Source organism: Cryptomeria japonica, chromosome 2 (assembly GCF_030272615.1).
Source record: "Cryptomeria japonica chromosome 2, Sugi_1.0, whole genome shotgun sequence".
Lineage (NCBI taxonomy): Eukaryota > Viridiplantae > Streptophyta > Pinopsida > Cupressales > Cupressaceae > Cryptomeria > Cryptomeria japonica.
In genome coordinates, this window is record NC_081406.1 from 476,875,562 (window position 1) to 476,899,199 (window position 23,638).

General features: G+C 38.6%; 1 protein-coding gene across 7 annotated transcripts in view; it reads left to right on the forward strand.

Moving 5' to 3' along the window:
- The first annotated feature begins 1,543 nt into the window (after window positions 1-1,543).
- The window catches only part of LOC131049560 (uncharacterized), a 234,492-nt gene continuing 212,397 nt past the window's right edge, over window positions 1,544-23,638 (forward strand). For 3 of the 7 annotated variants that reach the window (XR_009106806.2, XR_009106815.2, XM_057983767.2), the window contains exons 1-4: window positions 1,545-1,772; window positions 2,157-2,277; window positions 4,106-4,447; window positions 12,573-12,773. Coding sequence is in view for 4 of the 7 variants with exons in the window: in XM_057983767.2 (XP_057839750.2) it covers window positions 4,154-4,447; window positions 12,573-12,773 (495 nt within the window). In the remaining 3 variants the exon portion in view is untranslated. Of the gene's footprint in view, window positions 1,773-2,156; window positions 2,278-4,105; window positions 4,448-12,572; window positions 12,774-23,638 lie in introns of all 7 variants that reach the window. The other 4 variants (XR_009106811.2, XM_057983651.2, XM_057983713.2 and 1 more) reach the window with 4 other exon arrangements.

The following is a 23,638-nucleotide window of genomic DNA, read 5'->3' on the forward strand; positions in this document are numbered from 1 at the left end:
GTTTCAATAGATTACATAAGTAAACTCTAAAAAGCTACATATGATTATGTCATCACAAATCTAAACATGTTATTTTACTTTCAAATAATAACATACATTGAAATTAAGTAAATGAAATTTCATAACAAGGGATAGAGAGTTTAGATTCTACTAGTATCCAAAATAACTAATCTATATCTCAAGCCTCGGTGCATAATTACAAGAGGGAGAACATCACTCGAGTCCTTTTCCTCTAACCACAAATTGGCGGTCCCCCACACACCTTCCATCTGGAAGTGGCCCTACATTTCACAAGGGTATAGACAAGGGAATGGGTCAAGGTTTTCTACTAGAAATCTGGCATGGTATCATATATAGTTCTTATCAACCATACAACTAAAGACGTCCTTCTAACTATGCATGAACAACTGGACTATGCAATTGGACACAATGAATTGACTAGACACAACTAGACCTTTGCATTGCTTTGGCCAAAGTATTATATAAATATCACTTATCAAGAATGTAGTCAAGCATTCCCACACCCTTACTTAGGTACTACAGTCATCCTATCATTTTTATGACTCACGGACATAATAGTCAATGGGCCCTTGGTCTACTGGTGAAGTTGAATGGTTCTAAATGAGCCAACCAGGGATCAAGTTTTGTTGAGTGTAAAGCTTCTACACTAGAAGGGATAGGGTCAAGACTTTGCCCTAGACAACTTTGGCAAAATAATAGCTAAATAAAACTCCTAATCAATAGTAAATCTCTTGACATGATTAATTCATATATTAATATTTTACTTTAAATATGTATATATGTATGATGATATATAAAGATTCAATTACTTAACTTTGAATCGATCTCTATACCCATATTTCATGAATAACAATTCATAAAAACCTATCTCTTATAATTGTAGAGTACTTAACACTCATTGATAGTAAAATGAATAACTTCTTAATAAATTCTAATACTTTATTCTTAGAAACATCATGTAAATTGACTCCAAACTATTCCCTTTGAATATCACATAATTTCTTTATTTATTGTAATTTTCGTCGAAGTATCTTCTCTAAATAATAATAATATTGCTTCGACATCATAAGGGATGAGGCCGGGATCGTGCCTTGGGCGAATTTGGCGGAATGGATACCCCTCAGTCCTCGGCTCTTAGCCGAAGAGGTTCAGCGTATTGGCTTGTGCCCCCGTATTGGGTGGCAAAAATTACTGTGTGAAGGCCCTTGCTGAGCTGACAGCTTGCGGGTTTCATGCCCTTACTGGTCTGGACCTACATCAAAAAAATAAATAATAATAATATTATAATCAAAATTAGCTGGTGAAAATTCCCGTACAATTAATTTGTTTGAAGGAATATATTCTATATTCTAGATCTATCTTCGCCTTTACCTTTTTGCACAAACAAGAGCCAGGGTATCCATTATAGGCCCACAAAAGCTAAGCGCATAGTAATTGACGTTAATATCCACAATCTAAATTAACGGGAAACGGGCAAAACAAGCAAAGAGCCTAACGTCGATGACATAATAATGATGTCGGAAGGGTGTAGCGACGCTCGCATGTGACCATGTGCTGAGTAATTTCCTATACCAACGAAAGCAGACGAAAGAAGATGCCAAGTCGGTTTATGCTTCACATTTATTTATTTATTATGTGCAGGCTCTGACAATTTCTGAAACTGATTATCAAACTAAGAGACGCGGTCGTCATGATTTTTTCATCTATTTTAATCATCGGCTGAATTCCGAGCGAAGCAGTTGATTTTATCGGTTAGTATTCTGATTTGTTAATAACGCATCCATGGATTTGTCTTTGGTGTTTGTCTTTATGGATTCAATCATTTGTTTGAAGTACCGAGATAAACTTTTTGTCTGTTATTTTTTGAAAATCAATTTAATTGAGTTAAGAAATTTCAAGGAAACTTTTATTGTGAACTTTAAATTTGAAACCCCTTACTTCAATTTGAAGTTACGAAGGTTGTTTTAGCAGGTTTTATATTCATAATGAATTATTGCGTTTTGAAGTTTTGACGGAGTAATTTGATCATCTCATGTCGGTGTGTAGTTGTTTTATGTGAAAATATGTTACGGCAGATGCAAAGAAATTGTGCAGTAGGTTTGGAGAGGAATTTGATTCTATGTTTGTCTGTGCAGGAATTTTTCAGTAATTGGTTTTGTAGACTGGTGCGTTACCGAGACTAAACTTGTGATTACCTGACAATATATTGAGGGTAACTTTGCTTCAAAGCAGCTTTCGTAGGCCAATTATAACAAGGTTAGTTTGGGATTTTTTGTTCGATCCATATGGTATAAAACTGTTATTGAAATAAAGGGAAGTGGGAATAAAAAATGTGATTTTCTTATTGTAGAATATATGTGACAACAAAATGATATGTAAAATCTGAGCCATAATGTTTGCAGATTAGATGCTTTCAATTTCATAATCATTTGAGATTGTGTAATCGGAGTGAGTTAACGGTAAATGACTATGCTCGTGTACGAGTAACCTGTTTTCGCTCCCTAATGGGGATGTGTTTTTTACAACATGAAAATTTAGATATTCTATTTATACATTTTAGAATATTCCCGATGAAGCTGCCTAGGGGAGGGGCACCAATTCTTAGACAGTTCGAAAAAAGTCGACCGGGCCTCTAAAATTTCTATGTTACAGCGAACCAAAGAAGACTATATTATCTTTCATTATGCTTTATTTTAACTTTCTCATCCCTTTCGAGACCCATTTCTTTTCGAACTATCCATTTTCTGAGAATTGTCCAGTGACCAGTTGTCTTCTCTTGGTTGGTTTGAAGCCAAGTGCAGTAGATTGCTTAAGATCCATCATCTGTTGTACTTAATTGTGTTTTGAACATACTTTTTCATTCCTTGGAAACAAATCTAAACTATCATGTGAAGCCTTGATTTTTTCAGACATATTTCTTCTCTAACTGTCCAATTTCTGGGGACTGCCTAATTATTAGCGGTCTTCTTCTAGCTGGTTCGTAGGAAAGCTTAGTAGATGAGGATTGTTCATTTGTTGTACTTAATGGCATGTTTCAAACTTGCTCATACCTAGGAAACTAATGCAAACCATCATGTACTTCCTCAATTTCTACTTGATTATATAGCATACACATATGTACCTACATTCTGTTTTCTTGAATCCTCCTGTTTAGACTGTTAGAAGAGTTGAGCTTATCCCAAGGTCGACATATTAGATGCTTCTTCTGGAAAGAAATAGTATAAACAACGGATAAACTCTTGTACATGGGACAAGATCGTTTTAACAACTGAAAAATTGGAAAAGTACAACAGTTTTGTTGCTCATCAGTTTGATTTTGGATTCAATCAGTGCACGCCAATGTGATGGCTTTGGAAGATGCAAAGCATGGAGACTCTGAGAATATTGGTTGCAGATGTATTTATTCAAATCTTGAGAAATGTGTGCATTTATTAAAATCTGAGTTTGCTGAATTGGGTTGAATATGATCGAAAAATTTCAACCTTAAGAGGAATGTAGAAATCAAAATGATGACCATTGTTAACTTTCTAAACAATTGCCAGAATCTTGTGATATAGTTTGGTCTTGTGGTAATTAGCAGTCGCTGAACCTATACCCATCTTTTAACTTTCAATATGATCATTTCTCTTACTGTTCATTCGTTAATTTACTGATAAAATCTTTGGGATTGTCTTGTTTTGAAATTGCTACTAATGGATGCACTCTACCAGTCTTAAACTGTCAATGATCAGGTTGACGAATTTGGCATGGTGATTGATGTACGTTAATTCTCCTTAACAACTTAGAACAGCTAAAAGATTGACAGCAAGTGTATTTGTTTATGTTGTTATAACTTTTATTTATTTAGATTATATATTAATAGAGTAAAATAATTTGTGCAGAACAGACCACCTCAGTCTGATTTGCTGAATTATCCTTGCTGTGTATTCATATGAAATTGATTTCTTGAAACATAATTTCTAGTTAAGAGAATTTTATAGTGTAAACTATAATAAGGTTGTGCCTATGAGTTCAGTCATACCACTTGGTGCTATACTTGTGCAATTGCATATATCTTATAACTATTCATTCCACAACTTGACAGGGAATCAAATTTCTCATATGTGGGATAGCCGAGGCCATAACTTTTGTAATGAAAAAGAACCAAGATCCAGGTCGCCAAAGCTGGGGTGCGTCATTCTTTTCACAGACTTCAGAAGATGTTGCAAGAGCTGTTGTTGCAGCTGCAGCGACTGTCCGTCCTCGTCCTTCTGTAGTGTATTCAGCCAAAAATCAGAATAATAACGACCAATTTCAGAAATTACGTCGACAGGTCTCTAAAATTTGGAAGGGCTGTCCTTTTCCGGATGGGAAAAAGTCAACCTATAATCCAGAGGTTCTTACCAGCCAGAAGCGACAGTGGACCAGACTTCAGTTGCAAGCTTTGGTACGTGCTAATTACTTTTTTTTGAATAGGTATAAGCTCTTGGTGGTCTATTGCTCAGCATTTGATTAGAGATGATTTGGTACAAGTCTCAAATATTGATTGGCAGTCCTTTTTGAGGTGTATGCTGAAAGTTTTGAGGTGTAAGGCAGAATATAAATTATAATGCGGAGAGGTGTAACCTACAATGGCAGTTGGGGAGGGCAGGGTTGAGGTAGACTGGTGTAGTGAAATGGTTGCGAATGTGATTAGAAAACCAAAAATTGGCAGCTGACTTAAGAACATAAAATAATGGAAAAAATAATTCTTATGAATGAAAAATTATGAACAAAATAAAAGCAAGAGGATATATTATATCATTAATATTGTTTTAAGGTTATTTTATAGTGGAAATCATGAATTCCTGAGCTCTAAACAGTCTTATAAAATCATTTGTTTTTGATACGAAATACAATATTATCAAACCAGGGGAAGTGAAGAACCTGAGTGTAATCTCCCCTTCAAAATTTTCTTATTTTGCACAAATTCACGAAACCCAAGGGCTGCAATTCCTTACTACAAAAAACAGTGATTTCTCCCTGAAATATGTTGCTGTTTTAGCAATAATTCTGTCCTTAATTTTGTGTTAAAAAGTTATCAAATTCTCTTAGGTTATTGAGCAGTGAACTGTCCTTAAATGGATGGTGCATTTCCCAAATCTTGGGCGCTTCAAGCTCTAATATAATTTGCAGTGATGTAGCCTGAACTGTTGCGACCGTTTTCGAACCTGACTTCCATTCTGTCCGAACCTGACTTCCATTCTGTCCTAAACAGACCTAAAACTGCCACAAACTTTCCCAAGAATGGACTGGCTTGAATCCCTTAACTGTTTTCATTGATTTTAAGTATTAATATGTCTTTAAATCTGTTATAAAGCTATTACAAATTGCCATGCTCCTTCACCAAGTTGCCCACTTGAAACCCTAGATCATGGCGCTGAAATCTAGAAAGAATATCTTGATTACAAACTTAAAATTAATACAAATCTGCACAATGGTGATCTCTGTGTAATATCACTTCAAGGAATTGTGGGTTTTCCATCCTCCAATTGCAAACCTAGAGGGTTTTTGTCCTCAGGTCAATTGAATCAAATTCCATTGCTCCAACAAGGAGTAGAAATGAGAAAATAGAATGGTTTATCAATATGCCGCCTCCTCCTTGCTTGGCCTCTCTAAATAGAATTTTTCCCCAAAAGGCAACTTTTCAAATTTCTTTCACGACCCTTGATTGATATTTGAGAGGAATTATTTAACATAAGCTTTAATTTTAAGAGATCTTATTTTATAGTTTAACTTTACTCGAGGCCCTCGTTATTATAATTTTAATCCCATTTTCTTGGTGCAAAATTTCAGAAACCCACAGAAAATGTATGATGGGCGTTTTGGGTTTCTATTGGACTTAATTTAAATAATAAGGACATTACATTGAGGCTTTACATAGGGAGAAATAGATGAAATAATGAGCAGGCTTCCCATTTGTATATGATAGTTTTCTCAGGGTTCTAAAGTAGGCAGATGCCATTTTGCATGAAGTAGTAATTAGAAGGCTGCTTGTAGTGTAGCTATAGTGCTTCACTCATGTGCTCACCATTCTGCTGCCTCTTTTGTCCATATCCATATTGATAAAAGCACGGAATTAATCTCATCACTGTTATGGTGTTGGTTGCAAAATTACTATTATCAATGAAACTTATTCACAACATTTGAATCCCCATTGTTCATCCCCTCTTTAAACATCTAAAATTCCCCACTGCATACTCTCTCTCTCTCTCTCCTAGCTGCTCTTTTCTATACAAATGTGTATAGATTACAAAGTAAAAGGTGTACAACATGTCCAAGGGGCTGAACTTAATTAGTTAAAGCATTTATTTCTCTTTTTTTAGACCCAATTTCAATTTCTAAAAGCAACATCTATATGGAGTTCTAAGTTGTGACTCTTGGTCTTCCATATTTGGTTTTTAGTGTGGAGGTGGTTTTTAAACAAGTGTATTTCTAAGTTGTGACTCTTGGTTTTCCATAGGTGGTTTCTAGTGTGGTTGCTCGAAAGGAGCTGATATTAGTGTCGTTGTTATGCTCACAACTCACAAGAGCTTGTATTGGTCTCATTCTTGTTGATTCTTGTATGAACAAAATATTTGTAAATGATTAACAATATATAAAAAAGAAGGTGCACAACATGTTAACATTGTAATCTTTTGAAGGGAACAAAAATTATGAAAAGATATTAGTAAGCTTGCAATCTAAAAAGCACACAACATTAGTGATTGGCCATGCTATTGTAGGACTAAGTGCACAAACAAAGATATTTAGTGAGCATGTAATGTTGGTTTGCCATTTAGTAAGATATTTTCACTTTCTATAATCTTTTGATAAGAGCAAAAATCACAAGAACACAATCCAAAGGTTGTGCTTGTTAACATGGTGTGTGCCTTATATGTCCTTTTAGTTTTGAGTGCACATGCATCTTTCAACTGAAACCAAAGGCTGTTTTTGTTAACATTGTTTTTTTTTATTAGTAATAGTCTCATATTTTTATTGATTATAACAGAAATAGTACATATATAAAGTCTGAACTTCACCAACATCTCTGAAAACACCATCTGAGACATTTCACCAAGACTACTCGTTCTACCTTCCAGTCTAGCATATAACAGAATACATTGCAACTTAAAAAATGCCATTTTTCGGCTAATTAGAACTACCCTACAGACAACTATCTTGACCAACACTGCTCGACACTTCTATACATCAAAACAACTAAACCCTAAACAACTTGAGAAGACACTACCAGTTACAATATTATCAAAAATCACAGAGTATTCACAAAATTTTGCTACAAAATTTGAACAATATTAAAACTTATCATTTTTTCTTCTTTTTTGACCCCAAAGGACCATAACCTAGTAATTGTTTGGGTCAAAAGAGAGATGCCACTTACTGTCTTTAGTTACCACCTCTCGCACAGCAGCTTGCTTTGCTTCCTTCTCACGCAGGAAATCTTTGAGGGCACTCCATCCTATCTGTGCTTCAGTGTAGCACTCTTCCTTGTTTGGCACAACACTCCAATGGATAAAAGGCCGAAGTGGTGATTCAAGCTTCTCCACCTTCATCCATTCTCCTTATCGGGCCGACCCCTGGTTTAGCCATGGCAAGAAGAGATTTCATGCCATATCGCCAGCCCTCTTTGACACATTTCTCCATTACCTAGAGGACTTCCTCCTTGTTGCCCAGTTCTAAACATCACGCCATCACCAGAGAGGCAATGTCGACATTGGTGTGATAGCAATGTTCAATCCTCATGAATTCCTCTCCTAGTAATATATCCATTATCTACATGAAAATTGGCTCATCATACTTGAACATGCTTCTCATCCTCTTGTCCGTCACTTGGCCAAGGAAAGCCAGTTGTTGCTTCGTGGTAATAAGGGTAAAATTTGTCTCCATCCCCGCCATTCCCATGTCACTCGTCACCACTCACACCTCCACTATTTTGAGATATTAAATGCAGAATATGAGATGGCAAAAATTGAATTTAACATCCAACACTGCCCCCGACTTAAATGCACATAACTTGCCATAATTAAAACCCAGGTTGGTAGCATACGATCTCCTTAAAAATTGAGATCGAGATCTCAAAAATCATCCCACCTCTCATCCTCTTGCCAATCATTAAATGTAGTTACCTGCTTTGACAGCATGTCTGCCATGCTGCTGCCACCCCTAAGGGTGTGCAAAATTTTAAAGTTTTTAAATGATTTCAAATAATTCCGGACTAAAGAATAAATTTTTTAAGTTTCCAAGCAACCGTCTCCCCTTTGATGATCGCATTACAACAATCAAAGAATCCCCATCTAGGTGAAGTTGTTTGACTGCTAATTTCTTTGCCATTTTAATAGCCAAAAGAGTGGCCTGACACTTAGCTTCATTATTCATCCCTTTGACCAATTTTTTTGCTCCCATGGCAATGATATTCCCGTTCCAGTCCCATGCTACATACCCTGCACTTGATGGTCTCGGATTGCCCTTCGAGGCTCTGTCAAAATTCACTTTGACCCAACCTTCTTCCGGTTTCGCCCATTCTACTGCCTCTTTATACGTAGCTCCTGGATTATCCTGTAATGTCCCGTACCCGAACTAAGATTGGATCATTAGTGGTAACGATGTTTCACAGGACGAAAATGATCATACTCGGCTAAGGCATGAATCAATAGTGATGGGAAGAATGATTTAATAAGTTTAAATTAAAGATTTAAACTTATTATTAATAGAAACAAGCTTACAATGATCGATTTGAGATAAACTTATAATGGACGACCTTGGAAGTAATCGAGGTAGCATGGAGACATCGATACAAAGAACATAATCAGATTTCGTTCCTTACCATGTCGACAACATTCTGAATACCAATTCCGCAACTAGTCATCAGCTGTGAAGGGACCGATAACAATGGCTGGGAGGCAGAAATAACAAATATAGATACGATTAAGTTAAGGGAAGTATAATGGATGAAATCTATCATGGTGGTGATCGATATTAATTAGTAAGAAGAATAATTGTATGTGGGTAAGGGGACAGTGATTAACAGATACATAAATATTGTCAGTGATATAATTGATAATGGTATGATTAGCAAGTGTGGGAAGACACGGAAGTGTTTAGTTGTTAGCAAGCACTGACTATTAAGAAGATTAACTATGAGATATAAAGTGACTTTCAATTACATACAATCAGATCACTTATTGGGCGGTGATTAGGAAGTCTAATCGATAACCATAATCATCTTGAAGAGGTGTGATTGGCATGAGGAAGGGAGGCGATGGTGAATGGACATGACTTGTCATTCCAATTGCAACATATAAGAAGATATTCGAAATCACTTCAACCGGCATCATGGTGGATTATTTCTCTCTTCGTTATTTCATCTTTTACAGATCTACTCTGTTTAGAGTGACTGGCCTTTAGCATATGTTGCAAGTATTTAAGTACATATCAGAAATAATGATCTTGTTGCTATAAGCAACATATTAACTCCATTGCAAATATCAAAGAAGAAAGATCAGATCTGGATTGGAATAATCATAAAGACGGTTCAGGCAGTTGGATAAACAATACAATGGGCCTAAATTAGGGGGATTCCAAGAAGGGACATTACATATCCTAAGCAGACCCATTAAAAAGCCGATACCTAATAAGCGGCCACTTGGATTGGATATCACTGTCATCCTTGCTAAACTTAATCTTGGAAGGATTAAGTTGTGTCGCAGCAGCACTCACTAGTTCTGAAATTGCAGTTTCTATTCTTCCAAACAAACGCACGAGCGATTCTTCTTTTTCTTGGAAGATCCTTCTCTATCTCTCCTTCTACATCTCCCAGATCACCAAAGGAGGAGTGATTTTCCAAATATAAGAAAATGGGGCAGTGCCCCTTATGAGGATTTCGAGTAGAGGACCCAATGGGGTCAAGGGGTAGTGCCCCTTGTGGGGATCTAGTGGTAGAGCCCCTAATGGGGTTTGGGAGTAGAGCTCCCAACAGGTTTCAGGGGCAATGCACCTCATGGGAAACAAAACCTCACAAACCTTCATTACAAATGTCATTTTGGCATCGTCAGGATGCTTAGGGTACTCTTGGGAGTCCTTGTGACATTTCGCTGTCTTTGATGTCCTCGGCACCTTGGTGGTTTCTCAATGGCTGTGGTGGTGCGGTGGGGGGCGTTTCCCCCAAATCCCCATGTCTCGAAAACATGGGGATTTGGGGGGGAGTGCGTGTCCCTGTGGCATTATGGTATAATCCCTATTGGAATCTAATTTTAAGCTGTTGGCTATTAAATTAGGCATACATTTCTTTTAGTTAATAGAGGGAACACATCTCTTGTTAGTCCAAAAAGGCCTTCCTACAAGGGGGATAGAAACAAGATGCATTCAAAGAAAGGATGAATTCAACAAAGAGCAGCTGGAATGGAGATAAACAAGCAATTCTTCAATCCTAGTGCAAAAAACATCTTCTAGTTTCTCTTCAGGGCTGGAATGAAAATACTCTTCTAGAAAGAGTTTTTCAATTCCAGAAAGGCCTTCCTACAAGGGGGTTAGAAACAAGAGGCATTCAAAGAAAGGATGAATACAACAAAGGGCAGCCAGAAAGCACATAAACAAACAATTCTTCAATCCTAGTGCAAAAAACATCTTCTAGTTTCTCTTCAGGGCCGGAATGAAAATACTTTTCTAGAAAGAGTTAAAAATCCCTATTTCCAGTTTCATTTAATGTATATTGTATAACTGTGTAGATGTAGTGTAGTTGCCGGGGCTCTATTCCGAATAAATAATTTCACTCCTAAGCCTTGCCCCTGCTAGCTGTAACAAGTTTGGAAATTTTGGTCGGTGTAGCATTTTGTTGGGTATCTTGCCATTCCTGTATTGCTGTGCATCTTGCAGTAATAGCATCCTTCTCCATATTAACGCACTTTAAGTTGCAATGTGTTTGAGAGGACAAATCGGTAGTCTAACTGCAATTAATATTCTTTTAGGTTGGGGGGGTTAATCCTGCACAATTTTAAGCTGTTATTTACTTTATGGAGTTACATTGTTGGCAGGCATATGTCTTAATTTCACCCCACAGTTTAGATTTTCTTGCCATTTTCTATTTTCCAGCTTTCAGGATAGCTTCCAACTAGAGCACATGTTCTAGAGCTATACACAATTTTGTTAAGTTGAATATTGATTTCAAATATCTTGCTCATATGAGCATCGACATTAGACCAATACAAGCTCCTTACAAACAAACACATTAGAAATAACCTATGAAAGACCAAGAGCCGACACTTAGAAATCCACTTTTATTTAGAAACCACCTCCATATTTGAAGCCAACTATGGAAGACCAAGAGTCACAACTTAGGTTTCCACTTTAGATGTCCCTATGGGGAATTGAACTTGGGTCTCTATAACGAGAACCAAATGTTTTAACAAATTAAGCTCAACCCCTTGGATTGAGCTATACACAATTCCTTTTTGTTATGTGATACAATATTGTATGTATGAACTATTTTGCAATAAATTGTCTTCCTAGGACACTAGGTGATATTTTTAGTAGCAAAAAAGACATTTGCACATGATAAGTTATTAAGATGTTTAAACAGAATTTTAGTGGAAGTAATGTATATATCTTGGCGTGTCTTTCTTTTTACTCAGTAATTTTATCATCGAGTAAGCAAATGTTATTGCTTATTAGATATATACATCTTGGGGAGTTTTTCTTCAATCTTTTAGATTCTCAAGTGCATTTCACCCTACTTTTAGTGGGCAGGTGCTTTCTCTACTTTTTTTTTTAATTCATTTTTAAATTTTTCTACATCAAATTAAATAAACTTTTGCATTTTATTGTGTTGCATATTTGCATAAAATACATGCTACAGTTATTGTCTCTGCCACATTTTCTATTTGGGGCTTTGATCTATCCTTAAAATGCTACAACACTCTTACCATAAATATCCTAGATAAGTATCCAACTATTGTAGAAGTTGCAAGGTAAATCATGGGACCTATATTGCACTAGAAGGGGCATAGATTAAAAAAATAAATTTCAAGCCAGTTTGTTGATGATTGATTTACAAATCTTGCTAGATTGTAAATGTTATCTTAGTTTAATGAAGATATCTTCCTTAACATTCTGCATTTATTTACCATATCTTGTTTCATTAAAAGCTCACGGGGAAAAATTGTGTGGATCAAGGTTTGAAAACTTGCTGAATTCTTGCTTAATTCATGAGTATTAGTGTGTTATTTTTGCAGCCAAACAAACCACCCCTTAACTTGCCTAGCTGAGTTTTGGCAAGCACTCCCAGGTTTTGCTGAGTTAATGAATGTAAATATTTTTATAATTTGCTGAGTTTTGCCAATTTTTTGCGAATTGCTATGTCTGAGTCAAAATTGTGCCTGCTGAGTTTTGCTGAGTCGTGAGTTTTGAAACCTTGGTTTGGATGCCTTTTTTCTTCATATTTTAGGACTGATAATAAAAACCCTCTAAATCTTCTTATTGCACCTTATTCAGAGTATTTGGATTATGGTACGACTGTTTTATTTGTTGGCCTATTGCAGGAGCGAAAGCACCAGAAAGAGCCAACATTATTGTTTGAAAATATAGTAGTTGTTGGACTTCATCCAAATACAGACATCCAAGCAACTGAAGTATCACTAACAAGGAAAAAATCATTTGAGGATGCAGAAGGCTCAGAGATACTAAAAGATGGTTTCAAGTATCATCATCGAGGTCTTGGCCAACAGAATCTTGAGCCACAGGTTGGTACATGTATAATTGTGCATATTTCAACAAGCTAGCATTTATTTTCTTATGACTTTGTGCTTGAAATAATTTGCATCTGCTTCTTAATACATTATATGTGGAGCCATAATACCATAAAATTAAAATAATGACTGATTTGATCATGGGAAAAACCTTCTTTCTCATATATGGGCAAGATCTTGTGCCAAAATTGCTCCATGAAATCAACACTCTTCAAGCAACCTTCCATTCTCTTCAAAGTTTGCAAGAAATTCAAGCCTACACCCAGAAAATGTCTTTTGCCAACGTCTTGCTAGATCTCATTTCTTCTTCAAGAAACGTGACCTTAACAAAGGGTGTGAAAATAAATTCACTGGTAAAATATCTTAGTTCATATTAACTGGTAAAGATTACAATTTATAGAAATACAAAACACTGTAGAAATTAATGATATTACCTACCTTTATCTACCTAATACTGTAGATACATTAATGAAATCTAACAACCTAAGTTGACCATTAACAATATAAGAAATTAATATTCTAACACCCTCCTTTAATGGTCAATCTATCAAAAACATCAAGTTGCCCCCTGAATTTTACAAATTTATCCAGACTCAAAGACTTGGTGAGAATATCCGCAGTCTGATCCACTGTCGGAACATACTACAACTGAACTGATCCGTCTTCTACCAGCTTGCCGATGTAGTGACAATGAAGTTTGACATGCTTGGTACGTTCAGGGAAGACTGGATTTTTGGCCAGTTTGAGCACCCCTTGATTATTAGTATACAAGGGACAAGGACCTGTCTGTGACATCTGCATGTCAAAGAGCATCCTTCAGAGCCAAACTGCCTCACATGCGGCCTTGACTGTTCCCCGGTATTTGGCTTCAGAGAGCATTCTTCAGAGCCAAACTGCCTCACATGCAGCCTTGACTTTTCCCCGGTATTTGGCTTCGGTCGAGGAAAGAGCCATGACGTGTTGCTTCTTGTTGCTCCAAGTGACGGCACCACTACCCAAATTGAATACGTACCCAAAAGTGGATTTTCTGTCATCCACCGATCCTGCCCAATATAACCAATCAACTTTGGATCGTTGCACCTAGTATATAGAATGCCATAGTCTGAAGTGCCTTTCACATATTGTAACACTCGCTTTGCTGCAATCCAATGATCAGCTTTTGGAGCTGTCATGAAGCGAGAGATGTAGCTGACAGCGAAATTGATGTCAGGTCTAGTGGCAGTGAGATAGATGAGGCTGTCTACTAGTTGTCTGAATTTTATTTCATCTACTACAGGTGAATCAGACTTGGCTGATAACTTCAGCCCTTTCTCCATAGGTGTGGAAGCAGGTTTACAATCTTGCATTCCAAACTTATCCAGCAAACTGCGGGCATACTTGGACTGTGAAATAAAGATACTGTCATCAGTTTGCCACACTTTGACACCTATGCAATAATGGAGAAGCCCCAAATCTGTCATGTCAAAAGCTTGGCACAAGTCTTGTTTGGTTGCGGCAATCAAATGTGCTGAATTTCCAGTAATGATCAAGTCATACACCTAGACAACAAGAAAAAGGATTTCATCACCAGAAAGTTTGACATACAGATTAGTGTCAGAGGGATTGTGTTGAAAACCGTGTTCAACCAAATACTGATCAATCTTGAAGTACCAAGCTCGAGGGGCTTGCTTCAAGCCATAGAGGGCTTTTACCAATCTGCAAACCTGATGTTCCTTACTAGGAACCTTGAAGCCAGGGGGTTGAGTCATATAAACTTCTTCTTGCAACTCACCGTTGAGAAATGCACTCTTAACATTCATTTGGTGAAGTTTCCATCCAAACTGAGCTGCAATGGCGAGAAGAAGACGAATGATACTCATCTTGGCAGTAGGAGCAAAAGTCTCCTCGTAGTCAATGCCCTCTTGCTGTGTAAAACCTTGAGCAATCAATCTGGCCTTGTACTTATCCAAAGTACCATCTGCATGATACTTGACTTTGTAAACCCATTTACAGCTCATAGGTTTCTTCCCAGGAGGCAAATCAGAAAGAACCCAAGTGTGATTCTTCAAAAGACTATGGTATTCGGTCTCCATAGCCTTTTCCCACTCAGGAATGCCTTTAGCCTCAGAATATGTTTGGGGCTCATGGATGCTGTGAATGTTGGCCATAAGTGCAAAGTTGACTGTATTCCGTTGCTTTCTCTTTCTGCGAGCGGATCTGCCCTCAATAAGCTCATCATCATGAAGATCTCCGATAGTCTTGGCCCACCATTTAGGCGTGAGGGTAGAAGTACCAACATCTGACTTTGGAGAAACAACATCCCCTGGGGTTTCCGGAACAAAGTCATCTGGATGCAAATCTTGTGACAAATCAGGTGGTGTAGGATCGGTAGATTCCTCATCTTCAGATATAGAATGCTTTGAAGCCCTCCCATCATGGGAACCAAGAGGAAGACGAACACCAACATCAGAAGTCTTCACAGATGGAGTCGCAGGACTAGGAGTAGTAGAAGGCATAAATGGACCAGTAGTCTCATCAACCACAACATCACGACTAAAAATGAGACGATTTGTCTCCACATCAATCAACCTGTAGGCCTTGTGGTTGTCGCTGTAACCAGTAAACCTAAGCGTTTGGCCCTTTGAATCCAGCTTAGCACGCTTAGCGTTTGGAATCCATACATGAGTCATAGAACCGAAGACTTTCAAATGGCCCACTTTAGGCTTGCGTCCTGACCAGGCTTCTTCAGGAGTCATCTTCTTAACGGCATGTGTAGGTGACCGATTCAGAAGGTAGACTGCAGTGTAAACTGCTTCAGCCCAATATTTCTTAGGAACATTTCTATGCTCTATCATAGAACGAGCCATTTCAGTGATGGTGCGATTCCTACGTTCAACGACACCATTATGTTGAGGGGTGTATGGTGTGGTGAGTTGGCGTTGTTTGTGTAGGTTTTTATTTCCTAGTGGGTTATTTATTTTTTCCCTATATTCCTAAGTTTTTTCTACACTTCTTTTAATCTTGCTTAGGTCAATAAATCATGCTTAATTAGGTGAGTGGTTATGAGGTGTCACCTGTGCATCCATTTTCTATCTTGGGAAGATACTTGCTATCTTTAGTCCAAGAGATGGTTGCTCTTGATTAGTCGGTATTGCCACCTCTTCCCTCTCCCTGGTCTATAAAAGCATGCTACTTGGCTTGTATTTGGCATCTCTTGATTTTGCATCCTCTTAATGCTATTTTGCTTCTAGCATTTGCATTACTCTCTTGGAGACTAACTCTGTATTGCTACTTTGATTTCGTATCATTTGTATTCATAGTTTAGATATCTATTCATTTGCACTAGCTTTCTGGGTTTATAATCTTTTCAGATTTTATCATGGTATCAGAGCTATTCTATGTGCAAGAGTAGATTTTAGTTTCCATATTTGAGAGATTCGAGGGGGGGGGCTAATAAATCTTATTATAGTTTTTCGAAAAATCCAGTATGCTCTTCTCTTGCATCTTTGGATGATCTTGAGAATCAGAAAAGTTTGACGAAATTTTTTTTTCGCTGGGGTTTGCACGTGTTTTATGAAATCTGGGTGATTGCAGCATTTTGGTTATACTGGAAGCATCTGTGGCTGTTTCAACGCATCCAGGAGGCTTGAGAAAGTCAAAATTTGGCTTTCGTTTCATCAAAATCAGAGATCGTCATACACAGTTGCAAAATTGGGGTTTCAAGATCAAATCTGACAACCATCTTGCATATTTGGTGTTTTCAATCAATATTGCAGGTTCCAACATTCCTTCTCTTGACTTTGGTAGCTGATTTAGCCTTTGCATGCCGTTTTTTGGTTGCTGGGGTCGTTTTTTGCATCTAAAGTCATTCTATTTACACTGGATCTACATCTTCTATACATCAAATAGAAAAATGCCTTCTGGGTTTTGTTCGCAGCACAAAAAAACCATCTGGTTATCTTTTAGTTTTTGCATGTAGACTGTATATTTTGCAGAAACGCACTCAAAAAGTTACAGCAGTACCCCTCTCCGTTGGTTGTTGCAGTTTTGAAGGCCGTTTTCAAATGCTTCGTTCTTGCTCATACGGACTCCATTTTCCACGAAATTTTTTTTGATTTTAGATATTTTTTTGTGCTCTATGCACTAGTGCAGCCGTCTTTTGATTTTGATGCAGAGATTTTTCCGAAATTGCAGATTCTCAGTCATGACACTGCACAGTTCTCGTTTTGTGAACTTCAAAGGATCATAACTTTCACATATGACCTCGTATCGAGGTGATTCTTTTTTTGAAAGTGCATGATTTTTCGTGTAGATTGCAGTGGTGCTGTTTATTTTTTTGGATATTGTGCCAAAAGTTCATTCTCAGCATATGTTTTTCATGAGGATTTTGTAATGCATTGAAATCAAGACCACTTAGTATTTATTGCTAGTGGTAGTTGTAAACGCACTAATATAAAGTGCCAAATCATAATTTATTGGGGGGGCCTTTGATTGAGTGAAAAGGGGGGGGTTGCCTTGATTGTGTTCTCTTCTTTTCGACATTTTTTCTGCACTTCTTCTTCATGGATCAAACAATAGTGCCTATCCTAACTCCATATAACTACTTTGAGTGGAAATCACGCATGACAATCTACTTAAGGAAAGCTAGATTACATAGGATTACATAGGGGCTTGAAACTGAACCTGCTAAAGATGAAGACAAGCCTAAGTGGTTTAACAAATGTGATGAGGCATATGGAACATTGTGTTTGTCTGTTTCTCCTGACTTGCTCTTTCATATTGAGTCTTTAAATTCGCCAAATGAAATCTGGAAAAAGTTAGAAACACTATTTGGCACACAAGATTCTATGAGGGGTCATATGTTGGAAAATGAACTAATTAGTTTAAGTCCAGGCAATTTCAACACAATCTAGGATTTCTTCACTAAATTGAAATCACTAAGGTTGCAGTTAAAACAATGTGGAATTGAAAAGAAAGATGAACAATTGATTCTTAGTATTCTCTCTAAGCTAAATTTAGAATATTCTGTGTTTGTTTCTACCTTCTATGCTACTAAGGGTGCACTTGGTACACAATTTACCATGCCATCTCTAGATGATTTTTCTATCTTTCTCACTCGGGAACAGGATAAGCTAATTCAGATGGGCACTCTTAAGTCCTCTAAGTCACATGCCCTGGCTGCCAACCAAGACACAAAAGAACAGAAAGGACAAAGTAGTAATAACAATAGTAAGGATAAGAAACAAAAGAATAGCAAGGAGAAGAAGGATCAAACATCACTTGCTTTAAAAGCAACTAATGAGACCCAATCTTCCAAGGGCGACAAGCCTAAGAAGGAGAGGGTCCAATGTGCCTATTGTAAAAGACCTGGACATGATGAACATAAATGTCTGAAGAAACAAATTGATCATTTGACACACATTCTTGAGAAGAATAATATCAGTGTTCTTGAGTCAATTAAACAGAGTTCTAGTGAGGGGTCTAACAAGGCAAAAGAAAACAGCAAGGGGAAAGGAAAGGGCAAGGCCCTTGTTGCATTTACTTCTTCACCATCCACTTGGGTTCTTGATTCGGGCACTTCACACCACATGGCTTCATCTAAGGAAGAATTTGCATCTTTGGAGCCGTGTACTATGCCTTCTATTTTGATGGGTGATGACACTCCTATTGAGGTGTGTGGGAGAGGGTCTGTTGATGTGAGAGATGGCACATTTGATGATGTTCTTTGTGTGCCCTCATTATCAACTAATCTCCTATCAGTATACCAGATCACTCACACAGGTTTAGGCAAGCAGGTTGAGTTCACTCCTGATTCAGTGGAGATTCATGAGTTGCACAGTGATTCTACAGTTGCAGTTGGGAGAGCAGATCATCAGTCACGACTCTATCTGTTTTCTCACTTTGCTCCTGATCCTCCTTTGACTGTTTTGCTCATTCATTCCAATGATGTGAGTAGATTATGGCATGAGCGGTTTGGCCATCTTAACTTCCGCTACTTGCAACAGCTCAACCAACAGAGTATGGTCACAGGGTTGCCTTCAGTTCAGTTTTCAAGTGGTGTTTGCCAAGGTTGCATACTAGGTAAGCATCCCAAGGAAAAGTTTGATAAAGGAAAGGCATGGAGAGCTTCACAAATACTGGAGTTAGTTCACAGTGATTTGATTGGTCCATTTCAGCATCCTTCATTCAGCAGGGCCAGATATGTCCTCACATTCATTGATGACTTTTCTCGATATACTTGGGTGTACTTTCTCAAACAGAAGTTTGAGGTATTTGATCAGTTTCAGGACTTCAAAACTTTTGTAGAGAAGCAATCCGGGAAAGCCATCAAAGTTTTGCGCACTGACAATGGTGGTGAGTATGTCAACCATCGGGTTGAGAGCTTTTGCACTTCAGAGGGAATTGATTTGCAGCATTCAGTTCCATACAATCCTTAGCAGAACGGTGTGGCAGAACGGAAGAATAGGTCCTTGAAGGAAATGGCGAACTGCATGATTCACTCCAGATCTCTTGCACCACAGTATTGGGCAGAGGCCATTAATTGTGCTTGTTATATCCAGAACTGTGTTCCTCACCGAGCCTTGAAGGGAGTCACTCCTTTTGAAGCTTGGAGCGGTCTGAAACCATCAGTTAAGCACTTCCGAGTTTTTGGTTCTCCTGCATGGGCCCACATTCCTGTAGAGAAAGACAAGGCCTTGGATCCGCAGAGCAGACCTTGTATATTTGTAGGTTATCCTGATGGTGTGAAGGGTTATCGGTTGCTCCACCCTACTACACATGAGTTGTTCATTGAGAGGAGTGTTCAGTTTGAGGAGGGCTCCTCGAGCTCACTTTCTACCACTTCTCCAACTCCTACTTTGGCATTGGAGTCACTTGGGATACATGACAGCTCCTTTGATGAGTCAGATTCACTTGAGCAGTCTTCTACCTCCACTTCTGATGCAGAGAGCGATTCAGAGGACTCACCTCCTTCCTCTCCTAGTCATCATTCAGAGGTTGATGATTCTCCATCTTTCGGTCCACTTTGGGCTAGACAGACCTTGCAATCTGCAGGTGATTGGGTTGGGGATCCATCAGACACCAGGCGGACTTGTTCACAGTTCCAGGGTGCTCCACATGTCTTCATTGCTACTGCCTCAGATCCACAGTCTTTTCATGAGGCTTCTGGTATTCCTGAGTGGGATACAGCTATGCAGGAGGAGTATAGTTCCTTAATGAGGAACCACACTTGGGATCTCGTCCCTCTTCCTAAGGGAAGAAAACTTGTTTGATGTAAGTGGATCCATCGGACAAAGTTTGCAACAGATGGGCCGGTTGACAAGTATAAGGCTCGCTTGGTCGCCAAAGGATTCTCCCAGGTTCCTGGGATTGACTACTCTGAGACTTTTGGGCCAGTTGCTTGAATGAATTCCATCCGACTTGTTCTTGCCATTGCTGTAGCTAATCATTGGGAAGTGCACCAGATGGATGTGAAGAGTGCTTTTCTTCACGGTGACCTTTAGGAGGAGATCTACATGGAGCAGCCACAGGGGTTCCTTCAGGATTCTTCACTTGTGTGCCGTCTTCGGAAGTCTCTCTATGGCCTCAAACAGGCTCCTCGGGCCTGGTATGCCAAGATGGACTCCTTCCTTCTATCAGTTGGGTTCACTCGGTGCCATTGATCCCAATGTCTACATTTTGCAACAAGATGATTTACTCGTATTTTTGGTTCTGTATGTTGATGACTTGTTGATCACAGGAAGTTCTTCATCCACTATTGAGGCTGTCAAAACTGCCCTTCATGACAGGTTTTTGATGACTGACTTGGGCTTGTTGCATTACTTTCTCGGGATTGAGATCTACCAGTCTTCTTCTGGGATCACCATCAACCAGTCCAAGTATGCTCTAGATTTGCTCTCGAGGTTTCATATGGCTGATTGTAAGCCTGCTCCGACTCCCTTTCTTTCTGGAGTCAAACTTGAGGCTCAGTGTTCTTCTCCACTTGTTGATGGCACTTTGTACCAACAGCTTGTTGGGAGTCTCATTTATCTGACTCATACAAGACCTGACATTTCATATGCTGTAGGCATGGTCTCTTGATTCATGCAGGAGCCTCATGAGCTGCACTGGAAAGCAGCCAAGAGAATCCTTCACTACATTCAGGGTACTGTTGTGACCATTTCACACATCGCCCCATTGAAAATGGGGACCCCCTCTTTTTGCTCGCCTTTCGCTTCGTTTTTTAGGATTTTGTTAGTCAGTCAGTTGTCTGGATTTAGGGTTAAGCCTTAGGGTTTTCGTTAACGTCTTTTCAAGCCAGAATCCAGTCAGTTTTGAGAGCTTTGAGCTTCTTTTCTAGGATGCAATTTTGAATGCAATGATTTCGCCAGATTGGTCTATTTTTTCAATTGGAATTTTGAATGCAGAGCTTAATTTTTTCTAAGTGTTGATGATGAAATGTGAATTTTTGTCCAATTGACTAATTTTGACCAAATTTTGACTTTTTTGATTTTCGATCCCGGGCATTGAGAATGGTTTGTTTTCGCCTCGTGAATTGATTAAACTTGTAAAATCATGTTATTTTAGCCTGTAGGAGCAAAATCGCTCCTGTCCCTCAGTGAAGGACGGGAGCTCGTTTTCAAATATCTTACTGTCCCTGCAGAGTCAAGATGAATTTCGAGTTGGAAGTGATAGAGAAAGGCGAGATCTTTCCATTGAATATAAATTGAAGATTTTCACGAACACAGAAATGCCTCCAGGAGCAAAATCGCTCCTGTCCCTCAACGAAGGACCAGAGCTACAAACCCAATTTTGCTTTGTCCTTGCAAGATTTCGACGACTTGACGATTTGAAGAGGTCCAAAGGGAGATGTTTTATCAGATGAATATAATTTGAAGTGCAAATATGAAGAAGAATGACTCAGAATGCTAAAATCGCTCCTGTCCCTCTCCAAGGGACCAGGGCGAAATATGTTATAGCTCCCATCCCTCTCCCAGGGACCAGAGCGATATTCTTCATAGAGTAAAATCCAGGCCAAGATCAAGTCAAGTTTGTGTTTGGTGGCAAGGAAGATGGTGAAATGAACTCATTGAATATAAATTGAATATTTTAAAATGTCAACAAGGGTCCCAAAATGCCTAGTTCGCTCCTGTCCCTCAGGAAGGGACCAGAGCGATTTTTGTTATAAATGATTTTCTTGCCAAGTTTCAATCGATCCCAAGGCATGAATGAATGGAAGGACGCATTACGAACCCGTTGAATATAAGTTTTGAAGGTGACAAGGTGAAATGAAGACCACAAGAACAAGATCGCTCCTGTCCCTCTCCAAGGGACCAGGGCGATACAGTGGTTATGTTGCCTTTTCCTCAAGTTTAAAACCAATCCAAGTCAAAACGAAGGGTGGCAAGGACGTTTCAAGGCATCTTCATCGAGCACAAGTTACCAAGGTCATCACATTGAAGAAATTTGCACTCTAAGACCCAGTTCGCTTCTGTCCTCCAGGAAGGGACCAGAGCGATATTAGGTATATTGGCCAGCTCATGCAAGAATCACGTAAGGTCAAGGTTTTGCAAGATCGTAGAGGGTCCGTGGTATGATTAGAAGGTGATATGCAAAGGTTTTGAACGTCCGAATGTTGCCAAATAAGCTAAAGAGCTCATATCGCTCCTGTCCTTTGGACAAGGACCAAAGCGATTTCATTAAAAACACTCATACTCCTTCAAAGTCAAGGCAAGGCGAGGATGGACAAGGTAAAGGACGCTGTTCGAAGGCAATAAACGATGAACCAAGGTTAAATGTTACCAACTTGAGCTCAAAACGGAGAAAAAACATGGATCGCTCCTGTCCCTCTCCAAGGGACAAGGGCGATGATCCTTATAACATCCAAACACCTCATGAAAGCAAGTGGGACATGCGTGGAATGGACTAGCAATGATGTTATTCGCCTAGCAATGGAAGTTCGAAGATCGAAGATGCAAGATGAACGTGAAAACATGGAGATCGCTCCTGTCCCTCTCCAAGGGACAAGGGCGATGTTAGCCAAAACACATGATATCCTTTGACAATCACGTTAAGATAAAGACGCACAAGGTTTTAAATGGCATTTGGAAGATGATACAAGAAAAAACCCGTATCAAAATGGAGAATTTCAAGCGAAAACCTTAGGATCGCTCCTGTCCCTCTCCAAGGGACAAGGGCGATGATACATCTAAAGACACTCATGCGCACATGCAGGGCAATCTAATTCGAAGAACCCAATAAGATGATCGATTTGGAACGTGGAAATGAAGGAGTTGAACGTTGAAAACGCAAGAATCATGACAAAAATGGTGAATCGCTCCTGTCCCTCTCCAAGGGACCAGGGCGATGAGGTACGTCCACTTCATTTCCAAAATTTTGGCGCCAAATTAACCTCTTTGAATTCATTTTAATGCTAAAGTTCGATAAACTTTAAAATCCTATTTAATTGGCATTTAATATGGCGTTTCGCATTTATTAATTATTTTGCCTTGATTTAAAAATCGAAATTTATTAATTAAAAAACGAAAGGCATTTAATTAATTATTAATTAATCATAAAAAAAAATCAATTGGGGCGCTTTGATATGGAGGTCGGTCTTATTATTTAATTAAAAAATCATTTTAAATTGCTATATTTTCCAAGTCGGCCTTGATAAATGGAGAGGTGCAAGTGCTATATATGGAGGGTGAAATTGTCATTTTCACATAATCATTTTACTTATCTTACATGCGATATTGAGGAAGACGAAGAAAGTGCGAAGTGTGTTTGAAGAAGTGCGAATATCATCCAAAGGTGGCGCTAATACTTCCAAGGTGGTGCGATATTTGAAGATCTATATTGAGCGAATTTGCCAAGATTTGAAGGTCACGCCAAAGGCGAAC